Below are 25756 nucleotides of genomic sequence, written 5' to 3'. Positions count from 1 at the left end.
TTTAGACATAAAATAGGGGGAAAAAAGCATCTCTTTCCTAGAGTGAAACTAAGAACATACCTGAGAAAGTGCTTTGAAAAAGTTAAAAAAACAAAATACAAATGCAAAGCACTATACAAAATATTAAAAATTACCAGAAAGTAATGAAGACACAATGCTTTTAATAATGAAAACTATCAAGACTTCTCTGTTTCAAGTTTTCCATTTTACAAATAATAATAGGTATTTTTTAAAAAGGAAGAAGTACAGACTAGGCAAAGATATCATTAAGCTGAAAAATCAGTCCTAAAGCTTAAAAAAAATTAGCAAAAGGGTTATTAGAAAAAGTATATTTTCCTATACTGGAAACAAAAGTATCTCTAGATTAAGAGGAGAAATTTAAAGTCCTATGAAATATAATCTAATGCTGGCACTGAAAGTCTATGTCATCTCATTTCTAAACTTTTAAAACTAAAGTGTATTCATATCTAGGTTGGGTAGCACAGTCATTCCACTATAAAGAGGGAGTAACAGATGGATCACCTTTTAATATCTATTTCAGTCCTCTGATTAGTAAGAAACCATAAAGTCTGATCAGTAAGGACCATAAAAATTTTACTTATCTTCTTTTACTATTTCTACTTTGGCTACTAAATTTTAAACAAATTTTAACTGTGTAATTTCAACTTTATCCACACAAAAACTGCATATGTATATCTCTTAAAGAGTTTCTTTGACAATTTTTTTTTTTAATGCACCACTGCTGTCCATGCTGACTTACCTGTTTCTTTGGAGGTCCTTACTATAAGTGAATCAAGGTCTACTGATTTTGGTCTAAGGGGCAACTGTTCAGAATCTAGCTTTGGTTTTGATACGGGCTCAGTTTCAAACTTTGATGCAATAGTAGAAACTTCCCCATTAATCCTGAAATAAGAAAAAAACATGCAAAAATCACTAGTAAGAAACATGACTTTTTAAAAATTGTGATTTAATGACATTAAAGATTTTATGGCCTAATAGTGATTACTTTCTGTTCTGTAAAACCATTTCCATAAACATAAAACTCTGTCCTAAGGCTGATTACAATGAAATTTAAAATGTGAGAACAGTTTAGTAAGTGTAGAAAATTATTATAAACATAAAATTAACATTCAACAGATATTAGTACACAGAAAATACAAAAAATAATACTTAAAAATTAAACTGCAACAATAGAAGGACAACTCTAGAAGGTAGGCAACAGTGAGAGCTAAATCAAAATGTACAGAATGCTCTTGTATTTTTTTTTTATTATTTTAGATTATTTTTTATTTCAACAGGTTTTTGAGAAACAGGTGGTGTTTGGTTACATAAATAAGTTCTTTAGTGGTTATTTCTAAGATTTTGGTGCATCCACCACCCGAGCAGCGCACACTGTACCCAATGTGTAGTCTTTTATCCTTCACTCCCCTCCTACCCTTTCCCCTCAAGTCTCCAAAGTCCAATGTATCATTCTTACGCTTTTGCATCCTCATAGCTTAGCTCCCACACATTAGGGAGAACGTACAATGTTTTATTTTACCATTCCTGAGTTCACTTAGAATAAGAGTCTCCAATTCCATCCAGGTTGCTGTGAATGCCATTTTTTTCATTCTTTTTTATGGCTGAGTAGTATTCCATAGTGTGTGTGTGTGTGTATATATATATATATACATATATACACACACACCACAATTTATTCACTCATTGATTCATGGGCATCTGGGCTGGTTCCATACTTTGCAATTGCGAATTGTGCTGCTATAAACATGCATGTGCAAGTTACCTTTTTCGTATAATGGTTTCCTCTGGGTAGATACCCAGTAGTGGGATTGCTGGATCAGATGGTAGATCTGCTTTTAGTTCTTTAAGGAATCTCCACACTGTTTTCCATAGTGGTTCTATTAGTTTACATTGCCACCAGCAGTGTAGAAGTGTTCCCTTTTCATCACATCCATGCTAACATCTATTATTTTTTGATTATGGCCATTCTTGCAGGAGTGAGGTGGTATCACATTGCCGTTTTGATTTGCATTCCTGATAATTAGTGATTTTGGTCATTTTTCCTATGTTTGTTGGCCATTTGTATATTTTCTTTTGAGAATTATCTATTCATGTCCTTAGTCCAGTTTCTGACGGGACTGTTTATTTCTTTCTTGCTTTTAAAGTTTATTGGTGATGTTTTTAAAAAGGGCTGTGGCAGGAGACTAAATGGGCTGCTGCTCCTTGACTACTGCTGCATCTTGGTGATCAGCTCTTGCAGAGATGTGGTAAGAAGGACACCACTGGGTCCTTTCACTGTCCTGGGTGGCTGAGGCCCACTGCACCCTGGAGTCCTCCTTTGAAAGAGGAAATTTTTTGAGGATTATCAACCAGGCCAACTTTATTCCAGAGAGCCATCTCTGCAGCCTCGACCTCGACAGTCCCAAACTCCACGACACCAGTACCTGCCTTCTTACTGAAAAGCACCAGGTTGAGAATTCCACCATACTTTTGCAAAAGTAGCTGCCTTCTGACTCATCCTTTCGTGCACTTCCATTTCAGTTTTAGTTTGGGGTTCCTTTGTCTTCAGTATTTTCTGACTTTTAATCTCAAGTCAAGTTCCTGGTACCTCTGCTCCTGGATCATCATCTGCTGTTCCTCCAGTTGCCAGGAACACTCTTCAGTAAGATGTTCAATCTCCTACTCAAGTGTCCTGGTGCTCTAGCTTTCCTCCACCTTCTCACTCACTTGGGCCTGGGACGCCAGGTCACGCTTACCTTTTAGTATTCTCTCATCAGGCCTCTGGGTCCTCTATGCTATCTGCTTCTTGGCTTTTCTAACCTCATCATATGCAGCCCTGGCTGCAGCAAGGCCTGAGAAAACTAGTGGAGGTGATCATAGCTGTGATCACAGGTAATCACAGCTGCTCTGTGATTATCCAACTTTTGTCTGGGTGGCAGGAGAGGGCCTTCTGCCTATACGCCTCCTTCACCTCTTTGTCTGCTGCTTTCTCCATGATGCCTAGCAGCACGAACAAGTCCATCTCTAAGAGCCACTGGTTTGCCATGGTTCCAGCCCTGACTGGATTTGTACTATAATTCCCCAAGTGTTTTAAGCACGCACAAGGACTGCTGACACAGCCAACAGAATACTGCTTAGCATCCTGGGAATTTACTGACGCATTTTAATAACCAAAGCTCCAATCAAATTCCCAGAATCTGCCTGTGATCTTTGTTTACATATCCAGCTCTCAACATGTTTATATTCTTCTTGGATGTTATTTACAACATTAAAATAAACTTTAACTTTTCAAAAAGGTAAAAGGTAAGTGTTGGTGAGCATCTTAAGAAAAGGGAACCCTTGCACACTGTTGGTAGGAATGTAAATTCCTACAGCCATTATGGAAAACAGTACAAAGGTCCCTCGAGAAATTAAAAAGAGAATCATCATATGATCTAGCAATTCCATTATTGGGTACGTATCCAAAGGAAATAAAATCAATATGTCAAAGAAATATCTGCATTCCCATGTTTGCTGCAGCACTATTCACAACAGCCAAAATATGGAAGCAACCTAAAGTATCAATGGATGAATGAATAAAGAAAATGTGGCATATACACACCAGCAATACCATTCAGCCACAAAGAAAGAAAGCAAGCCTGCCATTTGCGACAATATCAACGAATCTGGAGGATGTTAAGTCAAGTAAGCCAGGCACAGAAAGACAAATACCACATGTTCTCCACTCAGATGCGAAGTCTAAAAAAGTGGATCCCATAGAAATAGAGAGTAGAATGGTGATTACCAGAGTCTGAAGTGGTTGTGAGTTGGAGGGGAGTGGGAAGATGTGGTCAAGGAATACATATTTACAGTTAGATAGAGGGAATAAGTTTAAGAAATCCATTGTACATTATAGTGACTGTACTTAATGGTGATGTACTGCATTCTTGAAACAAGATAAGAGTGAATGTTAAGTGTTCTCATCACAAAAATGATAACTATGTGAGGTTATCACATAGTTACTGAAGCCATTCCACAATGTATTATATATATGCTTTAAAACATCGTGTTGTAAACAATAAATACATACAATTGTATGTGTCAATTTTAAAAATAAATATAATTGAAAAATAAGAAAAAACTTACCTGGAGATTTAGAAAGGCAATGGAGCCATTAAGGTCAAAGGTGAGTAAATCAATAAGCTAATTTAAAATTAGGTAAAACATACTTGGCTATAGGAGGTGGTGGAGGAACTGGTTTTTCAGGTCGCTTTGGGTACATTGTTCCAGAAGATCTCAATAAATTATTGGCTTTGGTAGGTGGAGTAGGTTTCTTGGGTGGGACTTGTGGAGCTGCTGGTTTAGAAGGTTTCTGTTCCAGTGTTGATTTTTCATCTAAGATTAAAAATACTTCACAAGTTATTGACAATCAAAATTATTTAGGTTTTTCTATTCCTAAAAGTTTGTATCAGTCTGGAAAAGTGTGACAGAAGCAGACATAAACTTTCATTCTCTATATTTGTATACGTGTGCACTGTTTTATTTAGTTTAAAGTTATATTTTAATTTAATAAGCCTAAATAGCTTTTAAAAAATGTTTACTATGGTAGAGAGGAAAACCACTAATAAGCTTCAGATTAGTAGATAATGCCTGCTTTTTATTATGTTCCCAGGAAGTTTTGCTTTTAAGTGTAGTAGTCTATCTCAAATACAAACACATGATTTTACTCTAACCAGAAAATTATCTAGATTTAAATCCAGATTATTTTCTGAAACTGAAATATAGAGAACTGAAAACAAGTAGAAACTCGAGTGCTATATAACGTTCAAATTTAAAACGCATGACGGTGAAGGAAAAAAAATCAAATGTTAAGAGAAGCTAGGGCGAGACTGCTTAGCCACAGATGAGAGAATTACAGGCTTGTATTTGCAATTCTTACTACTGTACTAAGAATTTTATTAATACCATTTCACTTAATAATGCAACGAAATGGGTATTCCCATTTGAAATAGAAGAAAATAAGCTGGAAAAAAACAATTTTGACAATTTTATACTATGTCAATAAAGACAATTTTATCACCAAAAAGGCAACAAGTACTCTTTTACTACACATGACACACCTGCTTCCTGATCTTCCAGGTGCTCACAATAGGTATTAAAATTGACACATGTGTATAAGACAGTCATAATACAGCAGTCAGCTAAAACGTGTCATAAGACATATATACAAAAATAAGAATCTCCTAAGCACCATACTGAATAATTTTCAAAATGTACTTGGTCTCTGAAAAAAATGTCTATCACAAGACCACAAACAATTCTGTTAAGATTTCATATCAGCCAGAAACTGGTGATTATAAAACCTGAACATCGCAGCACACAGATAAACCTCTCCCTAAAAATTACAAATTTTATTTCACAATGAATACAAAATACTATTTTCTCCTTTTACCACTTATTTAATACATTGAATCACATGAAAATATAGTTTAGTCTAATAAAATTCTGGTCATCATTTGGTACAAAAATCTATTTCTATATGGCCTCAAGATATAACAATGCAGTATATAATTATACCATCAGAAATTTTAAAAAAACGAAACTCTCCAGTTGAAATAAATAATGAAATAAAACTATTTGTAGTTGTAAAAGCCAGACAAACTTAAATTTCTAGAAATTAGGAAAAATGTTTTATACATAATACCACGAATAATGGTCAAAGGAGAGAAATTAAAGAGAAGTTCACTGATTGAACATATTTCTTTTAACAGATACACAAATAACAGCTTGAAATTCTGTAGTGTTAGTCTAAAAAAAACAATACGTGGAAATCAAAAGGTAACAAAAATATGACTCATCATTCCTGGTTATGTAAACATAACTAAATCAACTATAATGTACGGACTTATTATATAACTACTATAAGATGGCAACATATTTATGTACTAGATTTTTTTTAGTTAAGGTGACATTTACATAAAATTAAAAATTCTAAAATGAACAATTCAGTGCCATTTAGTATATTCACGATATTATGCAACCAACACCTTTATCTACTTCTAAAACATTTCCAGCACCCCAAAAGATAACCCTTTCCTGATTAATCAGTTAACCTCTGGCAAACAGCAATCTGCCTTCTATCTTCTATGGATTTATCCATTTTGGATATCTCATACACATGGAATCATGCAATTATCTTTGTGTCTGGCTTCTCTCACTTAGCCCAATGTTTTAGCAGTTTATCCTCTTCATACATATAGCAGTATTTCATTCCTTTTTGTGACTGAATAATACTCCATTATACATATACATACACATATATAAAACACAATCTGTTTATCCACTGAAGTATATCTGGATTCCTTCTACCTTCTGCCTACTGTAAACAGTGCTGCTATGAATATTTATGTACAATACATGAGTGTCTGTTTTCAATTTCTTGGATGTTTGGAACTGCTGGGTCATATGGTAATTCCATGTTTAACTTTCTGAAGAATCACCCAACTGCTTTTCATAGCAGCTAAAACATTTTCTACTTGCACCAGTAATGTATAAAAGTCCAGTTTCTCCATATCCTTGCAAACACTTATTATTTATTTTCCTTTCTTAAAAAAAATTTTAACCATCCCAGTGGGTGTGAAGTGGCCCTTGCTGTGGTCTTGATTTGCATTTCCCTGAAGACTAATGATGTTAAACATCTTGTCAAGTGCTTACTGACATGATTAATGATGTTAAATATCTTGTCAAGTGCTTATATAACAAGCACGCTTATAAACATGCTTGTTATAAACAACAAAACTTATATATCTCCTCTAGATAAATATCTATTTCAGCCTGTGCTGCAGTTTTAAATAGGTTTGTCTTTTTGTTGTTAAGCTGTAACAGTCCTTTACATATTCCAGATACTTGCAAATCTGGTAAGATTTCTCCCATTTTGTAGGTTGTCTTTTTTACTTTCTTAATGTCCTTTAACACACAGAAGTTTTTAATCTTGATAAAGCACAATTATTTTTTCTTTGGTTAAATATGCTTTTTGTGACATAGTCTAAAAAGAACAAAATACTTTTCTCTAGATTCACAACACTCTGAGACACCAAATGTGTGGGGATTTATTCCCATAACAACCAAGTATCTGTCACCAGCTGAGTGTCCTATAATTTAATTCAGTTCTGACACTATCTGGGGTGAGCATCAGATCCCATAAGTTAAAGGCTCAGACCCACAAGATTGCTCCCACTTCAGATTCCAATCTGAAGTCCAGTCCTCTTGTACTTCTGATCAACTGCCTATAAACTGGGGATTCCCATGATCACTCCTCGGGTTTGATAACTTGTCAGAAGAGCTCACAGAACTCAGGAAGGCACTTTATTTACAGTTTATTATAAAGGATACAGCTCAGAACAGCCAAATGGAACACATGCAAAAGGCAGGGTATGCAGGAAGAGATGCAGAGTTTCCATAACTTCTCCAGGTGTACCACCTTCCCAGCCCCTCAATGTGTTCACCAACCCACGAGCTCTCTAAACTCAGTTGTTTAGGGTTTTTAATGAAGGATAATCAGTTGGTCGGTTCCCCTGGCAACAAGGCCCCTCCCCACCTTTAGGGGCATTACAAAAGTCTCCTCATTAATATAAACTCAGACATGGTTGAAAGATGCTAGTTATAAATAACAAAAGATGTTCCTCTCACCTTTATCACTCAGGAAATTTCAAGGGTTTTAGGAGCTATGGTGCCAGAAACCAGGGACAAATATCAAATATGCATTCCTTATCACAATATCTCACATATCTAAAAACCTATCGCCAAATCCAAGGCCATGAAGATTTACTCTGGTTTTCATCTAAGAGTTTTAACTCTTATATTTAAGGTCAATGATCCATTTTCAGTTACTTTTAGGTTACAGTGTGGGGTAGGGTTCCAACTTCATTCTTCTGAGAACATCCAGCTGTGAGTACAAGAATTTTAGTTCAGCTAAAAATTGGCCAAATCCAAGAGAAAATGTAGATTTAAGGAGGGAAAAAAAAAAAAAAAGTTCTATGTTAGCTACCTGAATGACCAAGGAAGAATTACATAAGATACAGATATTATGATAATTTAAGATACAGGCTGGGTACAGTGGCTCATGCCTTTAACCCCGAACACTTCGGGAGGCTGAGATGCGAGCACTGCTTGAAGCCAGGAGTTCATGACAAGCCTGGGAAACAAATCAATACCCCCATCTCTATAAAAGAATAAAAAATTAAAAAATTAGCCAGGTATAGTGGCATGTATCCTTAGTCCCAGCTACTCCAGAGGCCGACGTGAGAGAATCACCTGAGCCTAGGAGTTTGAGGTTGCAGTGGGCCATGATGACATCACTGCATTCCAGCCTCGGCAACAGAGTAAGACCCTATCTGTAAGAAAGAAAATGAAATACAGAAGAGTTATCTCAAGTATGTGATTTTTTTAACAAAAATGTTTAAAATGTATGCTAACAAAATACAAAAAAATAACCAAAATATGTCATTTTATTTGCTTCATAATACAGCAATACATTACCAACACTGTACGTAATAAGTTAACCCGTTTATTAATTTAAATGAGGGTTAATATCCTACTGCATTAACTGAAATGGAAAAATAAGTGATAATACAGGCACCAAAGCAAAAGTGATTCCAAGTGAATAAATACAATTTAAAAAATCAAATATTCTATTCTTTGTGATCACTTGGACATGCCTTAGAGAAAAAACAGTACTACCTATAAAGTAGTGAGTCTATTCTTAATTGAATCTATGTTCCTAACATTTTAGAAAATTTTAGGACAAAATATATTTATTCATATTTATCTCACTGAAGTTTAAACTGCAGTATAACATTTTCAGAAACGTTAAGTATAAAGTTTGAGAAACTATTACCACATGAACACACCAGAGTAACCACCACATAGGCCAAGAACTGAACATGATCCATATCTCTGAAGTTACCCTTATCCTTCTTTCCAATCACTACCCCACTGCTCCTACCCAAAGCTGTCTTCTAACACCATAGATTATTTGTGAATATTTTTAACTTTACGTCAATGAAATCCTAAGATTCATGTTGCTGTGTGTAGCTCTAGTTCATTTATTTGTTGCTACGTGGTATCATGGTATATGAATATACCTCAACTCCTTTACCCATTCTTTTGCTGAAGAACATTTGTGCTGTTTCCAATGGCAACTTTGTTATAAATTTATAAACTTTGTTATAAATTGCAGTGAATGTGCAGATTGCTTTGGGTAGTATGGAAGTTTTAACAATATTGATTCTTCCAATCCTTAAAGATGGAATATTTTTCCATTTTTTTGTGTGTGTCTTCTTCAATTCCTTGCCTCAATGTTTTCTTTGCATATATCCAGGTTGGATTCCATAGTATTCTTGGTTTTGTGGCCTGATGCTTTTAATCACTTTTAGAAAATTGAAAACCAGTATATCTTCAAATACAGTTTCTGCTCCATTTGTTTCTCCTTCCTATCTGGTCCTCCAATTACATGTACATTAGACTTTCCCACTGTACAGTCATCCCTCTGTATACACAGAGGATTGGTGCCAAGACCCTCACGTATACCAAAAGCACACATACTCAAACCCGATGGTGAGCACCGTGGAATTTGCCTGCACAAAAGTTGGCTCTCCTCATATGCAGGTTTTGTATTCTCATGAATACTGTATTTTTATTCCCCATTAGGCCAAAAAAAAAGTCTGTGTATACGTGGACCCCACATAGTTCAAACTCACGTTGTTCAAGAGTCAACCATATTCTTTATGTATATTAAGGTCTTTTCTGTATTTTCTATCTTTTTTTCTCCTTATGTTTCAGTTCAGATATTTTCTTTTAAAAATATACATGCATATACTAACATTTGTGTGTATATACTTACATATACTTATATAAGTAAATTCATTTAAGCTTAGGTTGACTCATATTCATATATACTTATAAGGTTCCAGTTCTGCCAAAATTATCAACCCCATCTTTTATTACTTCTAACATATATTAAGCATAGTTACTTTAAAGCTTGTATCTAGTATCTCTAATATCTAGATTCCCTAAAGGCCAGGTTCCATTGTCTGTTGTTCCTGGTTTCTAGCCATGTGTCATATCTACAAGTATGCCTAATTATTTCTGAATGAGTATAAGACACAAAAGATTTACAGGAAAACACAGAGATAATTTAAAACTCTAGATGATGTTTTCTTCTCTAGAGAATAAAGGTTTACTTTCATTCTTTCAGTAAGCTAAGGTAGGGATAGTAAAAATCCCAGGTCACCGTTCTCCCATCAAGAATTGAGATGATTAGAAGTTGAACTTCAGTGTTCTTCAGAGCTAGGTCTATTTCTATTTCATACTTCCTCCTACAGTAAATCCCTTTAGGGACTAAATCAAAACCTAGTTCACTAAGATACCTCCTCTTTCATGAGCTTTGAACTCTTAATTTTTGTCTCCTTCAACCCAAAAGTGTATTGAAAGTTCTTTTCATAGTCTAAGCTACCACTTTCAAGATTGGCAAATGCCCCAACAGGAAATATGAGCCCCGATGCAAGATTCACTTTACTGGGCTCTCCTCTTCCCCTCTATCTTGATTTTATGATTCTTCATTTTATTTGTAGCTCTCCTACTCCTAGCACATGACTCTGGCAAATATACATATATATATATTATGTATATGTATATACACACATATATACACACACACACACACACACTCTTGATATAACCATTCTACTTGTTCTCAGCAAGAGATCTGGTCCTCATTTATCACTGCCAGAAGAACATCCTACTTCAACTTTGACTTACATATTCTCCCTTGGTTTTTATGATTCTGCTCTGTGATCATTCTCTGCCTATCTCTATGAGCACTCCCTGTCAGTCCTTCTTCAAGAGTTCCTGGTCATCAAACAACTTCTTAAATGTATATATTCTAAGAAAGCTCTCTTCCCATTCTTACTCTAAGCAATCTTCTTGGATAATCTTACCCATACCCATAAATTTCATACCTAACTTTCAGAATAGCATCTTCCAACTAAACGCTTAATACGAACTCTTAGCAAAAGTTCAGCCAATATGTCGTATCAAATCCCACGTCAAAAGCTGAATTCACATGTTTTCCTCCAGAAACTGTCTCTATTCCATACTTCCTATCTCATTTCCCCATGGTCATAATCATTAGTATCTCATGAGTCAACAAGATGTCAACATAGAACCTTAATTGCATTCTTCATGATAGATCCTAACCTATATCTCAACGTCTTCAGCAGACAATGCAGTTGAGTCCTTCCAAATCAATCCTACTTTCATATGATTACACTGAGACGATCAGTACATAGTATTCTTCTTACAAGTCTCATTGGTCTAGAGGTAAATGTGCCCAAAATTCTATGGTTGGGGAGAGGTTTTCCTCTCTTTCCTGTCAAACGGACAAGAAATCATGTCGCCCTGATTGCCACTCTCAGCATTTTTGTGATCACAAGAGGAGACAATCTGAAGATAAAGTGGACACTGAGGATGGCAGAATGGAAAGATATAATTCAGGTCCGTAACAGAATCACTGAGTTGCAGGTCATATGACTCCTACTTCTAGACTTTCAATTATGTGAGATTTTTTTTTTCCTTATTAAGACAGTTTCAATAAGGACTGATTTTCTGTTCTTTGTTCTTGAAACATTCCAGCTTCTTTTCATCCATACCAACTTCCACTATCTACGCCACCATTATCTAGCTAAATACTACTAAAAGGAAGTTTCAGAAAAACAAATGTAAGCATGTCATAATCTGGAATCCTTCAGATTTTAAAGAATACTTCATATTACATAATAAGTACTGTATTAAGTATTCCCGATGTATTATATACCTATTGTGTAAGGCATTAGAGAACCAATGGCAAATAAGGTACAGGTATCTATTCACACACCTTTTCCCTCATGGAGTTTAATCAAGTGCAGGGTAAAGAATATCTCAAAACAAACATCTAAACTAATATGTAACAGACAATAATGGGAAATACCTACTTTTAAATAGTGTTAAGGAAGCAAAATTTTAAGCTGGAATCTAAAAGATGAGAAAAATCTACCCATGAAAGATTCTGAGAGAAGTACAATTCCAGAGAAAGAAGGATGTCCCCTAAAAAATTATGTATTTAGGCAGAAAGTATGAACTGCAAACATGGAACTGCAAACACACAGAAAGCAGTAAATGTAAATAAATCCAACCACTGACTGGGAATCAGAAGTATACAAATGGTGGCTGAAGACATGTGTCTACAATAATAGAATTCAGAAGGAAATGCTCCTAAAGCAGAAGTGAGCAGATTCACTGCTTCTACCAGTAAAAGTATAGAAACAGACTGGCCTTCAGCATCATTTTATGCTCTTTCTGTGGGTATGACTGTGTATGAGTGTAAAGAAGTGAGGAGAACATATAGATAAAAATTACCATTTAAGTGATTTTATAAGAAACAGCACCTTTGTTACCTTCTCCTCTACACATTTATATGCCTCCCTACCTGCACTCCAAAATAATTATGAGTTCCTCCCTTTGCATCGTGAATTCCATACAAATGACATGATGAGTATCTTACTGAAAGATAAATACAAAAAAGGACATCTCAAAAAGCAGGATAACTTGTGCTTCAAAGTGGTGATATTATTACCATTCTGGGACACAGCCTGCCCAGATTTTAGGTACTTCTGGGAAAATGAAAACAACAGAGGGGCAGAAAACTGCTAAGCAGGTTTGAGAAAATCCACGTGGTGGCCTGGGACAGAAAGTAGAAAGTGAGAATTTAATCTAAACATTTGGGAAAATATCCCATGAAATAATGGGGAGTCACTTAAAAGTCTGAAATAGAGAGGTGATCAGTTTCATGGTTTCTAAGTATTTCTTCCCCGCCCCCCACCCCACCCCCACCACAACAGAACAGAGCTTATCGAAGGATACCTCCCATGGAACTTAGGTTTTATCCTATGATCATAAGATCTTAGGATCATAGGATAAAAACCATGAACAAAAATACAAATGAAAAATACCTTATTTCCTTGTTGGAAGGCTTACGATGCTTCAAATTGATCCTAGCCATAGTTTGAAAATGCTCCCTGTCTCAACTATGGGAACAAGGGTAGAATTTTGATTTATGTTTATTGTTACTTAGTAAAACATAATTTAACAATATTTAATATTCAACCGGCTCTCTCTCAATGCACATGTCCAAAGGTCACTGGCAACACTGACATTTTTCTTATTCATGGTACCTGATCTATTAAAGGCATATCAGGTTTATGAGAACATTCTGAAAATACTTAAAATCATTTCCCTTGTTATGCCTTGTCTTGTTTATCCTACATACCAAAAAATTCTCATATTTACCCTTAAACTCCAAAACCAACACTTTATATTAAGTTTTCAAGTCATTCCAGGTAAACAGTTCTTGTGAGATTTTTAAATGGAGGGAAAATGTCTTTTATATTTATTCACATATTTACTACTTCTGGCATTCTTCATTGCTTTGAGTAATACCAACTGCCAATCTAGTATTGTTTTCCTTCTATCAAAAATAATTTCTTTTAACATTTTCTGTAATATACTTCTACTGGCAATAAGTTCTCTGAGATTTTGTCTCAAAAGGTTTTAATTTTACCCCATTTCCAAAAGGTATTTTTGTTAGGTAGAAAACTATAGGTTGACAGTTATTTTCTTCCTGGCTTTAAACTTTTTGTCATAAATTTGCATCAAATTAAAATTTTCAGCCATTATTTCTTTCAATTTTTTTCATGTCCCCATTCTCTCACCTTTCCATTAGGTACCCCAATTACAGGTCAGTAAAACTGCTTCATATTGTCATTCAGGTAACCAATATTCTGTTCACTTTTTTTCTATACATTTTTAATGATTCTATTGCTATGTCTTCAAGTTCACTGACATTTTATTCTGCAGTTTCCAATCTACTGGACATTCAGTGTTTCTCATTTCAGATACTATATTCTTCTTTTCTAAAAGTTCAGTTTGGGTCTTTCTTATATTTTCCAGTTTTCACACTATTATGTTCACATTTTCTTCTACCTTTTTAAACACATGGGAAATGTTTATAGTAGCTGTTTTAATGTACTTGCCGTCTATCTCCGCCACCTCTGTCATTTCTTGCTCTTTTCTGCTGACTGATTTTTCTTCCCTGGTTGTGGATTGCTATTTTCTTGCTCTTTCTATGCCTGGCAATCTTTAATCAGACAATGGACGTTGTGATTTTCACTCTCTTGAATACAAAATTTTATTATATGCTTTTAAGTTGTGCTGAATTTTATTCTGGAATTTGTGGGCCGTATTTCCAAGATAGAGGCAGAGAAGCCTTTAGTCTAAGGTGATACACTCTTTTATGAACTCTATCCAATGTGCTATATATTATGAGATCTGTCTACTCTGGCTCATGGAAAAATGAACTATTTGTGAGTTACAAAGAGTGCTTCACCTACTGCTTTCCAATGTTTATTTCTCCATTATGGAAGTTTCTTTTCATGCATGTGTAGATCAGTATTCAGGCAAAGCCTCACAGTAAGCTGTCTACAGATCTGAGCACTCTCTGTGCAGTTCCCACCACTCTGGCACTCTGCCCCACAAACTGTAGCTGCCCAGGCCTTCCTAAATACCTATCTCTGCATCCTCAACTCTGCAGGACATCAAGGTCTGTTTGGCTTCCTCCTTTCTGCTGCCTGTAAACTGCTTCTAGACAATAAGCTGTGGTAATTATAGGTCTCACTTCAGTGTCACAGTGACTTATACTGCCTGATGTCCAATATGTGAAAGCCACTGTTTCACATAATTTGTCCAATTTTCTAGTTGTCTAATTTCGAGTGTAAATTCGGTCCCTGTCATTCCACCATGGGCAGGACTTTGCATAGATAAATGTAATAAAAGTGCATCATCCTCCAATTTTTTTCTTTTTCTTGAGACTGAGTCTCACTCTGTCGCCCAGGCTGGAGTGCAGTGGCATGATTTCTGCTCACTGCAAGCTCCGCAACACGGGTTCCCGCCATTCTCCTGCCTCAGCCTCCCAAGTAGCTGGGACTACAGGCGCCCACCACCACGCCCGGCTAGTTTTTTTTTTTTGTATTTTTAGTAGAGACAGGGTTTCACCGTGTTAGCCAGGATAGTCTCGATCTCCTGACCTTGTGATCCGCCCGCCTCGGCCTCCCAAAGTGCTGGGATTACAGGCGTGAGACACCGTGCCTGGCCTCCATTTTATTTATAAGAACAACTGACTGATTTTAGGGAAAAGCGGAAGTCACTATCTGAATTTTAACAAAACTGCTGCCTAACTGGTGACATGATTTTTTTTAATAGTAAAAAAAAAAAATAGATAATAAAGCCAGCAATATACCTCTTACATGTGGTTCTACGTATCTTGGTAAGATGAGTTTTTCAGGTAGGACTGATATTACAAACAAGTACTAAAAACTGATCTAAGACTCCTACAAAGCTAGTTCACAAAGAATTAATCTGAGACTAGTATTTTTATTAGGCATAAACTGTTTGTGCAACATATTTTTAAAATTCTTAAGTAAGAAAAAAGAATATAAAAAACTTCCATTTTGAAAGTAAAAAGAAAGATAAAGCTAGGAAAGTACATGACATATTCATGGACTAGAGAGAGAGTGCTACATTTAGTAAACAAAAAGGGTGGAATATGATATCAAAAATATAATCTGGGGGTCAGTTACTGGAGGGCCTTGAATTTAAACTTTTGATTTTTATCTGAAAACTGAAAGTCTTTTCAACAAATGGTGTTGGATCAACTAGACATTCACATGCCAAAAAAAAAAAAAAAAATGAATCTAGACAATGACCTTACAACTTTCACAAAAATTAATTGAAAATGAATCACAAACCTAAATGTAAAACACAAAACTATAAAATTCCTAGAAATTACACAGGAGAAAATCCAGATGGCCTTGAGTATGGCAGTGACTTTTCAGATACACCACCAAAGTCATGATCCATAAAAGAAATCATTGATAAGCTTCAAATTTAAAATTTCTGCTCTGTGAAGAAAACAGGCCACAGACTGGGAGAAAATATTTGCAGAAGAAATCTAATAAAGGACTGCTATGCAAAATATACAAATAAAGAAACTGAAGGAAAAAAAAACCTGAATAAAAAATGAACAAAAGACCAGAACACTTTACCAAAGATACACAAATGACAATTAAGCATACGAGAAGATATTCAACATCATATATCATTATGGAATTGCAATTGAAAACAAAAGTAAAATACCACTACACACCTATTAGAAAGGCCAAAATCCAAAACACTGAAAATACCAAATGCTGGCTAGAATGTAGAACAGAAATTCTCACTGATTACTGGGGGGAGTACAAAATGGTTCAGCCATATTGGAAGAAGTTTGGCAGTTGCACCTACAAAACTCAATATACTTGTCACATTATCAGGTAATCCCTCTCCTTGGTATTTACCCAAATGAATTGAAAATATGTCCACACAAAGACCTACACACATTTATAGCAGCTCCCCTTATAATTGCCAAAACTTAGAAGCAATCAAGATGTCCCTCAGTAAGTGAGTGGATTAATAAACTGTGGAATATAAAGACATTGAAATACTATTTAATGCTAACAACAAATGCCTCCCAAGCCATGAAAACATATGGAGGAATTTTAAAAGCATATAATTAAGTGAAAGACGCCAGTTTGAAAAGGTTACATGCTGTATGATTCCAACTATATGACACTCTGGAAAAGGCAAAACTATGGAGTCATTAAAAAAATTAATGGTTGCCAAGGGTCGAAGGGAAAGACAGATGAATAGGTGAGTAAAGAAGGTTTTTAGGGTAGTAATGCTAATTCTGTATGATACTACAATGGTGGATACCAGACATTATACATTTGTCAAAACCCATAATAGGTACAGCACTAGGAGTGAACACTAAAGGAAACTATGGACTTTGAGTGATAAAGAAGTGTCAATGTAGGGAGGCTCACTGACTAACAAATACACCACTCTAGTACAGAATGTTAACGGTGGGAAAAATTGTGCCTGGGTGAAGAAAGGGAGTATACAGGAACTCTGTACTTTTGGCTCAATTTTGCTGTGACTCTAAAACTGCTCTAAAAAAAAATAGTCTCTCTAAAAAAATGATCCTGGGCTGGGTGCAGAGGCTCACGACTGTAATCCCAGCACTTTTAGCAGGCCAAGGTGGGCGGATCACGAGGTCAGGAGACCGAGACCAACCTGGCTAATATGGTGAAACCCCGTCTCTACTAAAAAATACAAAAAATTAGCCAGGCGTTCGTGATGGGTGCCTGTAGTCCCAGCCACTAGGGAGGCTGAGGCAGGAGAATGGCATGAACCCAGAAGGCGGAGCTTGTGGTGAGCCAAGATCACGCCACTGCACTCCAGCCTGGGCCAGAGAGTGAGACTCTGTCTCAAAAAAAAAAAAGATCCTGGCAACAACATGAAGTATGAAAGCCAGAAAAAGAGCTGAAGTGAGAGAAATCAAATAAGAGGATACAGTACTTTAGGCAAGAAACAAGGATGGATTAGACTACAACACTGGGAGAAGAAACAAAAGCATTCTAAAACAGTATTCAAGTTTCCTGATGTATATAAACTAATCTACTAATGACAATCACTGCATATCTTTATGTACAATGAGAAGGACTTATTTTCTCCAATTTCACAACAAACCAATAAGGTTTTTAGTTAAATACATATGGCACCCTGGAATAACTTTCCAGGTGTACATTATGACAAACACATACAGTGAGATTAAATAATATGTAATTAATTATTTCCATGCTTAAGTAGGAACTGGGTCTTCAACCTTCTAAGGAATTTTTTTAAAAACTGAAACACTATAAAAATAATAAAAGCATAGTTATTTAATGCTTAGTTTTCTTATAGTCTGTTAAATAACTATGAATAAAGACAACATCCTACTAAAGTAATAGCTTATTTTTTAATGGATGTAAATTGTTATCTGTTTGAGAAAGCATAATTTTGTACCAATCTTAAATGAACTACTCCCTCCTAGAAAACTCCAAGCATTGTAAAATAAATACTGAATACCTGTTAAAAATCAGTGTAAATGACTCAGTGTGGAGAAACAGATCTCTTTAAAATGACAATAAAAGAAATATTTGTCTTTTTGAAAGTTGAAAATTAGCCTCACCCTTTTCTTCAGGCTTTAAAGAAAAATACTTCTTCTCTGCAGCTATCATTTCAGGCTTTGGAGCTATGGGAAAAAAAATTAATACTTTTGTAAGAAGATAGTTTTAAAGCACAGAGACAATAACACTTCTAAAAAGTAAAGATGCATTGAAAAATAACATCAGAAAAAACCATGGTTTAACAGAAAGAACAATGTACCAGAATCACCAGGCTCAATTTCTAATCCTGGACCTGCCACTATTACCCTACTCTGTGGTCTCAGTTCCTTCTTTGTCAAATTGAGGTGTTAGAGATCATATCCTCTACCATACTGCAGTCCAGAAGAGCTGTGGTGGTGAAAACATTCTCTTTTTTCAGTAGCCAACATGTGACCACTGAGCACTTGAAATGGCACTCTTATGACTGAGAAACTGAATTTTTAAAATTTTATTTAATTTTAATTAATTTCAAAAGCCACACATGGTTAGTGGCTACCATATTGCAGAGTAAAGCTATATAGTAAACTTTCAACACCAACTTCTAAAAATTACTTTTAACTTATGCTTTCTTTGCTCTAGGATTATGTCAGCAAACATAAAGTTAAAACCAAGGGGGAGAAAAAGACTTGGATTATTCTAAAAAACAGCAAATCTTTTAGGAAATAGAAATTTTTATTACACTTGTAAAGAGCAGTTATTTGAAAATAGTAGTTATGGAAGCAAAGAGCTAGATTACAAAACTTTAGCTCTTGAAGACACTTCTCGGTATACCATAATTTATTCATCTGTTTAAAATCATCTACTTCGTTTAACCTTCAGTATATTGTCCGAAAGAGTACGTAAATTATTATTTGAGACATTAACAAATGGATTTCATTTGAAAAGGTAAAATAACGAATTGGCCAGGTCAATATATTAAGTTTTCTAAGACAGTTTAAATTTGATTAATTTTATTAACTCAAAATTGCATATAAAGTATCTACATTTTCAAGATCCTTATTTTATACCATTTGTACTTTTAAAAAATGACAGATACTGATGCATGTGAACACTCAATTTTCATATATTTCTGAAAATGTTTACAGACAACATCATACTTGATAAAAATTAAGTTGCATTAGATCCAATTTTACCATTTTAGAATTTTAAAAAATTGAAAATAGCAAACTGAATAATGTGTTTCTTACATACCTGGAGCCTTAGCAGGAGGTGGTGGTTTCTTTGGTTTCTGTTAAAATAATAATGGTGGAAACGGTTGACCAGTTTCATATCGAATATAGTTAAACTCTAATTAGTAATAATCTAAATCATACAAATGTCTCTCCTCTTCATTCCGTCCTTGCCAAAAATTATAAAATGCTAAGATTGTAAAAACTACCCAAAAAAACCAATGACAACAAATTATTTCATTAAAATAAATAGCCTCATTGATCAAAATTCAGTCAAATATTTCAATCCATATTTCAGTGGATTGAATAAGCCTTAAAAATCTTAATAAGCAAAAATGTTTTGCTCTGCCTCCCCTAGGTTAAGATTCCTAAGCACCATTTTATCCCTCTTTTGCAGCTGGGGTTGTGGGGAGAGGAGGACTGGCAGAACAAAAAACCTTGTTTTTTGTTTTGTTTTGTTTTGTTTTTTAAAAAGCAGAGTAGCAACAAATAGACTAAGTTTTCATTCTTAACCCTTTGGAACTCTGAAAGGAACAGTTAAAGGCAAAGATGTGTTTTTTCTCAAGTTATAAACATTCACTCATTTTTAAGACTTAATACCTTAAAATATTGAGATACATTTCTAAGTATGTGGAGTTGGTTTTCACAAATTAAGAATAATCGATAAGCCATAATGTATAAACATAATAAAAGCAGAAAAAATGTATTCTTTAGTGAAAGTATAAAATAAAGCATATGAAGGCTGAATCAATACTGAATGCAATCTAACAAAAGAAAGGCCTCAGATAGCCTAAGCTTCCATAGAGTTAGAGAGTTCAGCATTGTCTTAAACCTAACCTGGTAGCCCATCCTGCTGTGTGCTTGCGCTAATGCTCTTTCCCTCTATTTTAAAAACTCCATTATATTCCTCATCCATGGGGAAAGGGGACCAAGTTGTAGGAAGGCAAAGACCACTGATGAATGACTCAGCCTCACTTTTTCTCTGAGAAGTGATACTAAAATAACAAATTCTGTTAAAGAGGCAAAGAGTGCTTCTTGCCCTCCCAAAAAAATGCACCAACAGCATATTAGCAATTCCACAAGACCTTAAAATAAACTAAAGCTTTTCAACAACATTAAATAAAATATAATTTCTCCCAGGAAAGTACTAATTTATGTTACCAGGATAGACCGTCCTTCTTAAATTATAAAATAAAGAAGTCCAAGGTTATTTTTCAGCACAGTCGAGAAAGAAACAAAGGAAGAATAAAGTACGGAACTGAAACATTATTTTGTTTTACTATAACTCAAATAACTCCTACCTGAATAGCTACATCTGAAACTCCTTCATAAAAATTATTCAATAACAATGCAAAAAAACTTGTTTACAAAAGATTAGTGGCAAAATGTTCTTTCAAGTATTATCATCATTGAAAAACAAAAGCTTACTGGCAAGTCTTTATCGAGTTCATTTATCTGGACAGCAAAATTGTCTGGAAATACTCCTTCTTTACCATTAAGTTCACCTTTCCACCAGCCAGCTTCTCCAGTCTCCTAAAAAGCAAAATAGAATAATTAAGACAATAAAAGTTATCTTTTTTTTTTTTTAGATAAGGTGTTGCTCTGTTGGCCAGGCTGGAGTGCAGTGATGCAATCATGACTCACTGCAGCCTCAATCTCCTGGGCTCAAGTGATCCTCCCAAGTCAGCCTCCCAAGTGGCTGGGACCACAGGCATGCAACCATAAACTTCTGGGCTCAAATGATCCTCTTGATTTGGTCTCCCAAAGTGCTGGAATTACAGGCATGAGCCACTGTGCCCAGCTGCAACTAAACAGATGACACTGTCCTTCTAAAAGGAAATATTTCCCATGTACTACTTTTAGCAGTAGTTACAAAATTGGGTTTAATTTAAAAAAAGAAAAAATCTATTTTAAAATTCCATCTATAACATTAAAAGGTTCTCAGAGAAAAGAGGAGAAAGATAAAATAAGGCTGGGCATGGTGGCTCACACCTGTAACTGCAGCATTTTGGGAGGCTGAGGTGGGTGGAACACCTGAGGTCAGGAGTTTGAGACCAGCCTGACGAACAAGGTGAAACCCCATCTCTACTAAAAATACAAACATTAGCCAGGCATCGTGACAGGCACCTGTAGTCCCAGCTACTTGGGAGGCTGAGACAGGAGAATTGCTTGAACTCGGGAGGCGGAAGTTGCGGTGAGCTGCGATCACACCACTGCACTCCAGTCTGGGTGACAGAGTGAGACTCCGTCTCAAAAAAAAAAAGATACAATGAAAGAAGTGGAAAAGAGACGAAGGTGGAGAGGGAGAATATGAATTTCCAAACTGTATCTTTCTTAACATTCTTAACACTTTATATACTAAATATTAATCACATTATTCAGCTGCTTTAAAAACTAATGAGATTTGACCAGGCACAGTGGATCATGCTTTGTAATCCCAGCAACTTCAGAGACTGATGTGGGAAGATCGCTTGATGCCAGGAGTTTGCAAGACCACCCTGGGCAACATAGCAAGACCCTGTTTCTACAAAAAAAATTTGGAAAAAAAAAATTATTCAGGCACAATGGGATGCAACTGTAGTCCCAGTTACTTGAGAGGCTGAGGCAGGAGGATCACTTGTGCCCATGAGCTCAAGGCTGCAGTGAGCTATGATCACACCACTGCACACCAGCCTGGGCGACAAAGCAAGACCTTGTCTTTAAATTTTTTTCTTTTTAAATTAACAAGACTTTCTAAGTTTCTTCTAAATATTCACCACCCTTGCATGAAAAATTAGGTGTAATCAGTGCAAATTACATTAATATGAAAATTTACATACATTTACAAAATTCTTGCTAAACGATTTTATCTGCAGTTGCCACTAAAACAAAAAAGGTAACTATGTGAGATGATAGATATGTCAATTTGCTTCACTATAATAACCTTTTTACTACTATGTATCCTATAACATCATTATCCTTTAAGTATACACAATAAAACTTATTTTAAAAAACAATTATATACACTATGCCATCTTATAACAAAGTCAATGTAAAACAATGGGGCCAAGTGTGATAGCTCACACCTGTAATCTCAGCACTCTGGGAGGCCAAAGCGAAAGGAATGCTTGAGCTCAAGAGTTCGAGACCAGCCTGGTCTCCATCTCTACTTTAAAAAGGTGTGTGTGGGCAGGGGAATTTCAAAAATTATTCTACAGGGTTATAGCAAAAACCAAATATTTGTAATTTTCCCATAATATAGTTAATATAGGATTCTGCCCACACAAAAGTACTACTGGGTTTTCTCTTTATTTTGCATTAGGATTTATTCCAAGTTATAAAATCACTTCAATTTTTTAAATGGTGACATCATTTTCCAGAATATAAAGAGTTTCAGAACCATTTCCATACTGACGGACATTTAGCTTGTTTCCCTATTTTTCTTCTTCTGTTTATATTACAAACAACAATCCAAATGGCAGATAGGAGAAAAAATAAAATGAAGTGGAAGAGAAGAAAGAATAAAAATCTGGGAAGTTGAGGTTAATTTTTAAAAAAAGTAATTACTTAAAAAAAAAAAAAAAAGCAAATACGATGGTTAACAATAATTCCCAATATATAAATTATAACAAATATAGTCAATAAAAGTTGGCTCAAAAAGAGAATGTTCTGGGCACTTATCACGTGCCACGTTTTCAGGACTCAGAAACAAGACAAAGTCCCAGCTCTTCTAGATTCCAGGGTGAATATAAGAACATTCTAGGGTGAATGCATAACTTCTGAAAAATATTTCTATAAATAATTCACTGAAAAACAGAAATATCTTACCTTACTTATCAAATGGATTATCTCCCCCTCTTTAAAAGTAAGTTCATCTTCATTAGTACCTTCATAGGCAAATAATGTTCTACAATATTCTTTAGCTGAAATAAAGAATGTAAATAATGTGGCTCACACAAATGGATTCATTCAACAAATACTTATTTATTAAGCCTCTATCTTGTGTAAAGTATACTAAAAGTTATTAAAGATGAACTTAATAATCTATCTTTAAATTTTAAAATACTTATAGTCAATACCATATGTTAAGTAACAACTTCATTAATCATTCATTCAAATATTTACTAAGTGTTTGTGATGTTCCAGACACAGATTCAACTACAAGGAGATACATCCATCAACCAACAAAGTACATCAAAATCCTTGACCTCGTGGTGCTTACATCTAATAGAATTTGCTATTCTAATAAAGCAGTGTAACAAATGCTTCCAACAAGTCTCATGACACATTTGAGTATGTTTCTACTATTCCCAATATGAAAGTTTTATTCAAATACATACCTTTAATTTTACCTTCGCTATCTGTTTTTGTTATCTCCATACTCTGCGTTTTGGATCCCAGTGACGGCAGGATTAAGGGCTAGAATAGAAAAAAAAATGGCATTAACTATTTTAAGATAGAATAAAGATAATACTGTTAAAAAAAAGTTTCCATTTACAGTTGCCCAGCTTTCCCTAATGGTCCTTATAGCTAAGATAGAAATGTGACTGAAAAATCAGCAATGAAACAGGTAAAGGTCTCCAAAGTTCCTTAAATCATAGCTCAGAGCTAAGATTCCTTATCTAAAAGATAATAATCTCTGATGCCCATAGTATATTAACGAGATTTAATTTTAGAATCTCTAAATAAGAGGCTAGGCACCGGTGGTTCATGCCTGAATCCCAACACTTACGGAGGCCAAGGCAGGAGAACTGCTTGAAACCAGGAGTTCAAGGTTGTAAGTGAGTTATGATTATACCACTGCATTCTAGCCTGGATGACAAGGTGAGACCCTATCTTTACAAAATACAATAAATCAAATACAATAAATAAGAACAACAGCACTTGAAAAGTTAAATCCCTGGGCTAAACACTTTGTATAAATAGTGCATATAGGACTAACAGCCTCATAACTATCTGCATTAAGTGGGCACTATTTATACAATAATATAAATTTATATAGGTAATCTGTCCATAGTAAAAGGAATTTAGCCGCAGAGCCCAGGTTTTAACCCAGAACTAAACCTTAAACTGAAAGAGGAGAAAAAAAATTATTTATACTTCATTGCTGTCTGAATGTAAATGATTCAGGTACTCTTATGTTCCTCATAACTACAGTCTACTAGACATTTGTCCATTGTAATTTGTAAAGGACTAAGTCCTTTACCACCTTATACTAGTGTTTCCTTAAGTTCTCTACCCAGAAACAACAGTACATTTAACGTTAGATGTCAATAATTAAAAATCTGAACACACTGCTAACTTACCTACGTACCACTGTGTTTTCTGTTTATCTTCTAAGATACTTAACTTTAGTTTTCCCCAACTCTAACCACCATATTTTCCAATCTGGTGTACCTACAAACACAGCAAATGTGCTCCCTACTTTATCAATTCCTGGATCAGTGATCAAAGCAAGCCTGACAAGACCATCATATAGGGTAACCCTGAGACTACAGTCACTAATAACAACTCTTGAGTAGTGGACATTATCAAGGATGATTAAAAGATAATGTGATCATTAATCAATAAAGTTATTCAATATAATCACAAGCTTTAGAATTGGAAGGAGCACAAGATCATCTAGTCTAATTTCTATCACAATGCAAGAATTGCTTGTCCAACATTCCTAGCTGTTATATAGCTATAGAGCACCACCCCAAAAACCATGAGAATTCCAAACTTTACCTTTAAAACCAAGAATCAATTTGACCCCATAATCCTAATGCCAGATAGTCTCAGAGCTAGGAATGTGTAGGATAGAAAGTGGAAGTTCTCTTTTCTGAACCCAACTCTTCACTGTTACATAAGAAAATAGGTAGCAAGTTAGGAAAGGAAAAAAAAAGTTGAAAGCACCTATCTTAGGAGGAAACTTCATAGTATCTCAATAACCAAAACACAGTCTTTAAATGAGATGTAGCTACACGAATCAAATAAATACTGTAACACTTTAAATTCTTCAGAGTTAAAGAGATAGGACAGAAGGAACTGTGAAAAAATGCTCTACAGACTGTAGCTATTTTACCACCAAAATAACAGCTTAAGGTTTTATTTTAAACTCTCTTTTTAGTTCTTATAATTTATGGTTCATTTACTTTGTTTCATTTCACAACGCCAGCAAAATGCTAATGAAATAAAATTCTCCACACATTCAAAGAAGGTTAGTAAATTTAACAAATGTTGACAATCTAGAGGAAATTTAAGTAGTGCCAAAATATAAAGTAATTTAATACTTTCTAAATCCATTTTAAAACAGTCCATTTTAGGTCTAATTCAAATTAAATATATATTTATTATATACAAAACTAAATTTATATATGGTAGCTTTTAAAAGGCAAAAAAAAACTTTCTAATTTTTATTTACACTGTGATAACTAAAAACCCTAAAGCTTCTACTAAGTGTGTTAAATTTAC

At 34.9% G+C, this 25756-nt stretch overlaps 1 protein-coding gene across 1 annotated transcript in view; it reads right to left on the bottom strand.

The window, feature by feature from the left end:
* The window catches only part of CD2AP (CD2 associated protein), a 151852-nt gene that overhangs the window by 29622 nt on the left and 96474 nt on the right, over positions 1-25756 (bottom strand). The window contains exons 7-13 of the mRNA XM_025383934.1: positions 23644-23722; positions 23132-23226; positions 20753-20857; positions 19347-19383; positions 18179-18241; positions 4209-4374; positions 761-903 (exon numbers count right to left, since the gene is read on the bottom strand). Coding sequence (XP_025239719.1) covers positions 761-903; positions 4209-4374; positions 18179-18241; positions 19347-19383; positions 20753-20857; positions 23132-23226; positions 23644-23722 — 688 coding nt within the window. The remainder of the gene's footprint in view (positions 1-760; positions 904-4208; positions 4375-18178; positions 18242-19346; positions 19384-20752; positions 20858-23131; positions 23227-23643; positions 23723-25756) is intronic.

This window comes from Theropithecus gelada, chromosome 4 (genome assembly GCF_003255815.1).
Source record: "Theropithecus gelada isolate Dixy chromosome 4, Tgel_1.0, whole genome shotgun sequence".
Lineage (NCBI taxonomy): Eukaryota > Metazoa > Chordata > Mammalia > Primates > Cercopithecidae > Theropithecus > Theropithecus gelada.
Note: the sequence above shows the minus strand (reverse complement) of the source record. Positions and strands in the feature narration are given on the sequence as shown.